This window comes from Empidonax traillii, unplaced genomic scaffold (genome assembly GCF_003031625.1).
Source record: "Empidonax traillii isolate 1590-97213 ecotype Southwest subspecies unplaced genomic scaffold, ASM303162v1 scaffold2740:size34933, whole genome shotgun sequence".
NCBI lineage: Eukaryota > Metazoa > Chordata > Aves > Passeriformes > Tyrannidae > Empidonax > Empidonax traillii.
Window position 1 is genome coordinate 32,753 of NW_020957933.1, and position 2,181 is coordinate 34,933.

The following is a 2,181-nucleotide window of genomic DNA, read 5'->3' on the forward strand; positions in this document are numbered from 1 at the left end:
ACCTGGGATACACCTGGGATACACCCTGAGCCCCTGGGATACACCTGGGGTACACCCTGAGCCCCTGGGATACACCTGGGATACACCCTGAGCTCCTGGGATACACCTGGGATACACCTGGGATACACCCTGAGCCCCTGGGATACACCTGGGATACACCTGGGGTACACCCTGAGCCCCTGGGATACACCTGGGATACACCTGGGATACACCTGGGATACACCTGGGGTACACCCTGAACACCCCCCTTCCTCATCCTCAGCCTGGGGAGAGCCCTGGGGTCACCTGGAATGCACCTGGGATACACCTGAACACCAGGGGTACACCTGGGATACACCCTGTGCCCCTGGGACACACCTGGGATACACCTGGGATCCACCCTGAGCCCCTGGGACACACCTGGGATACACCTGGGATCCACCCTGAGCCCCTGGGACACACCTGGGACACAGCTGGGAACACCCAGAGCACATCCTGGACACCCCAGTGTGCCCTCCCTCACCCTCACCCCACAGAGCAGACGAGGAAGGTCCCCCTGATCCCACCCTCACCCTCACCCCACAGAGACAAGGAGGGTCCCCCGTAATCCCAATCCACCCTCACCCCACAGAGACAAGGAAGGGTCCCCCTGATCCTGCCCCACCCTCACCCTCACCCCACAGAGACGAGGAGGGTCCCCCTGACCCCCCATCCCCCCCCATCCCCCCCCATCCCCCCCCTTTCCCCGACCATGAGGCGCCGCATCCGCTCCTTCTCGATGCGCTCGTTCTCCTTCTTCTGCTCGCGCTCGGTGTTGGCGTGGTACGTGGCCACCGCCTTGGTCAGCTTCTGGATCTTCCCGCTCACGCTCCGGTGGTACTCCTTGAAGTCCTTGGCGTGCTGCAGGATGCTGTTGAGGTATTCCTGGTGCGGGGGGGGGGAACACAAACACCGGGATAGGGGCGTTGGAAACGGGGCTGGGGGGGATCGGCGGTGACCGGGGGGGTCCCAGCGGGAACTGGAGGGTCCCAACGGTCATTGGGTGGTCCCAAAGTCATTGGGGAATCCCAACACGCTTTGGAGGATCCCAACAGTTACTGGGTGGTCCCAACAACCACTGGAGGGTCCCAACAGTTGTTGGAAAACCCCAACGGTCGTGGGGTGGTCCCCAAGTCACTGGAGGGTCCCAATAGTTATGGGGTGGTCCCAATGCGTACTGGAGGGTCCCAACAGTCACTGGAGGGTCCCAAAGTCATTGGAGAATCCCAACACGCGTTGGAGGATCCCGATAGTTATGGGGTGGTCCCAACAACCACTGGAGGGTCCCAACAGTTGTTGGAAAACCCCAACGGTCGTGGGGTGGTCCCAAAGTCATTGGGTGGTCCCAATGCGTACTGGAGGGTCCCAATGGTTATTGGAGGGTCCCAACACGCACTGGAGGGTCCCAATAGCTATTGGGTGGTCCCAACAGTCACTGAAGGGTCCCAATAGCTATTGGGTGGTCCCAAAGTCATTGGGTGATCCCAACAGTCCCTGAAGGGTCCCAATAGTTACTGGGTGGTCCCAAGGTCATTGGAGAGTCCCCAGCAGGTTTTGGAGCGTCCCAAAGTCATTGGGTGATCCCAAAGTCATTGGGTGATCCCAACAGCCATTGGGTGGTCCCAAAGTCATTGGGTGATCCCAACAGCCATTGGGTGGTCCCAAGGTCATTGGAGAGTCCCCCCACAGGCACTGGAGGATCCCAAAGTCATTGGGTGATCCCAATGTGCCCCAGAGGGTCCCAAAGCTCACTGGGTGGTCCCAACACCCACCCCCCCACCCAGAGCCGACCTCCAACCGCCCCCCCCCCATCCCAAATCCCCCCCAAAAATCCCCCCAAAGCCCCCGGCAGACCTGGTGCTTCTGGCGGCGCTTGCGCTCCTGCTCGATCTTCTGCTGCTTCTCCAGCTTCTCGGTGATTCGGGCCTCGCGCAGCGACTGCCGCTTGCTGCGCTTGTAGGCCTTGGCGTTGAGCGCCGTCTCCAGCGCCGTGTCCCGCCGCATGCACACCACCACCTCCTGGCGCAGCTGCGGCACGGGGAGCGAGGGATCAGGTGTGGGGAATGTGGGATTGGACAGGGGGAATGTGGGATCGGACACGGGGAATGTGGGATCAGATCAGGCACGGGGGAATGTGGGATCAGACATGGGGAATGAGGGATC

General features: G+C 61.3%; 1 protein-coding gene across 1 annotated transcript in view; it reads right to left on the minus strand.

Annotated features, from left to right (window-relative positions):
• Positions 1–2,058, minus strand: part of LOC114072188 (transcription activator BRG1-like) — a gene marked incomplete at both ends in the record, with an annotated part of 34,633 nt that extends 32,575 nt beyond the window's left edge. The window contains 3 exons of the mRNA XM_027910109.1: positions 213–263; positions 730–903; positions 1,873–2,058. Coding sequence (XP_027765910.1) covers positions 213–263; positions 730–903; positions 1,873–2,058 — 411 coding nt within the window. The remainder of the gene's footprint in view (positions 1–212; positions 264–729; positions 904–1,872) is intronic.
• Between the last annotated feature and the right edge of the window lie 123 nt (positions 2,059–2,181).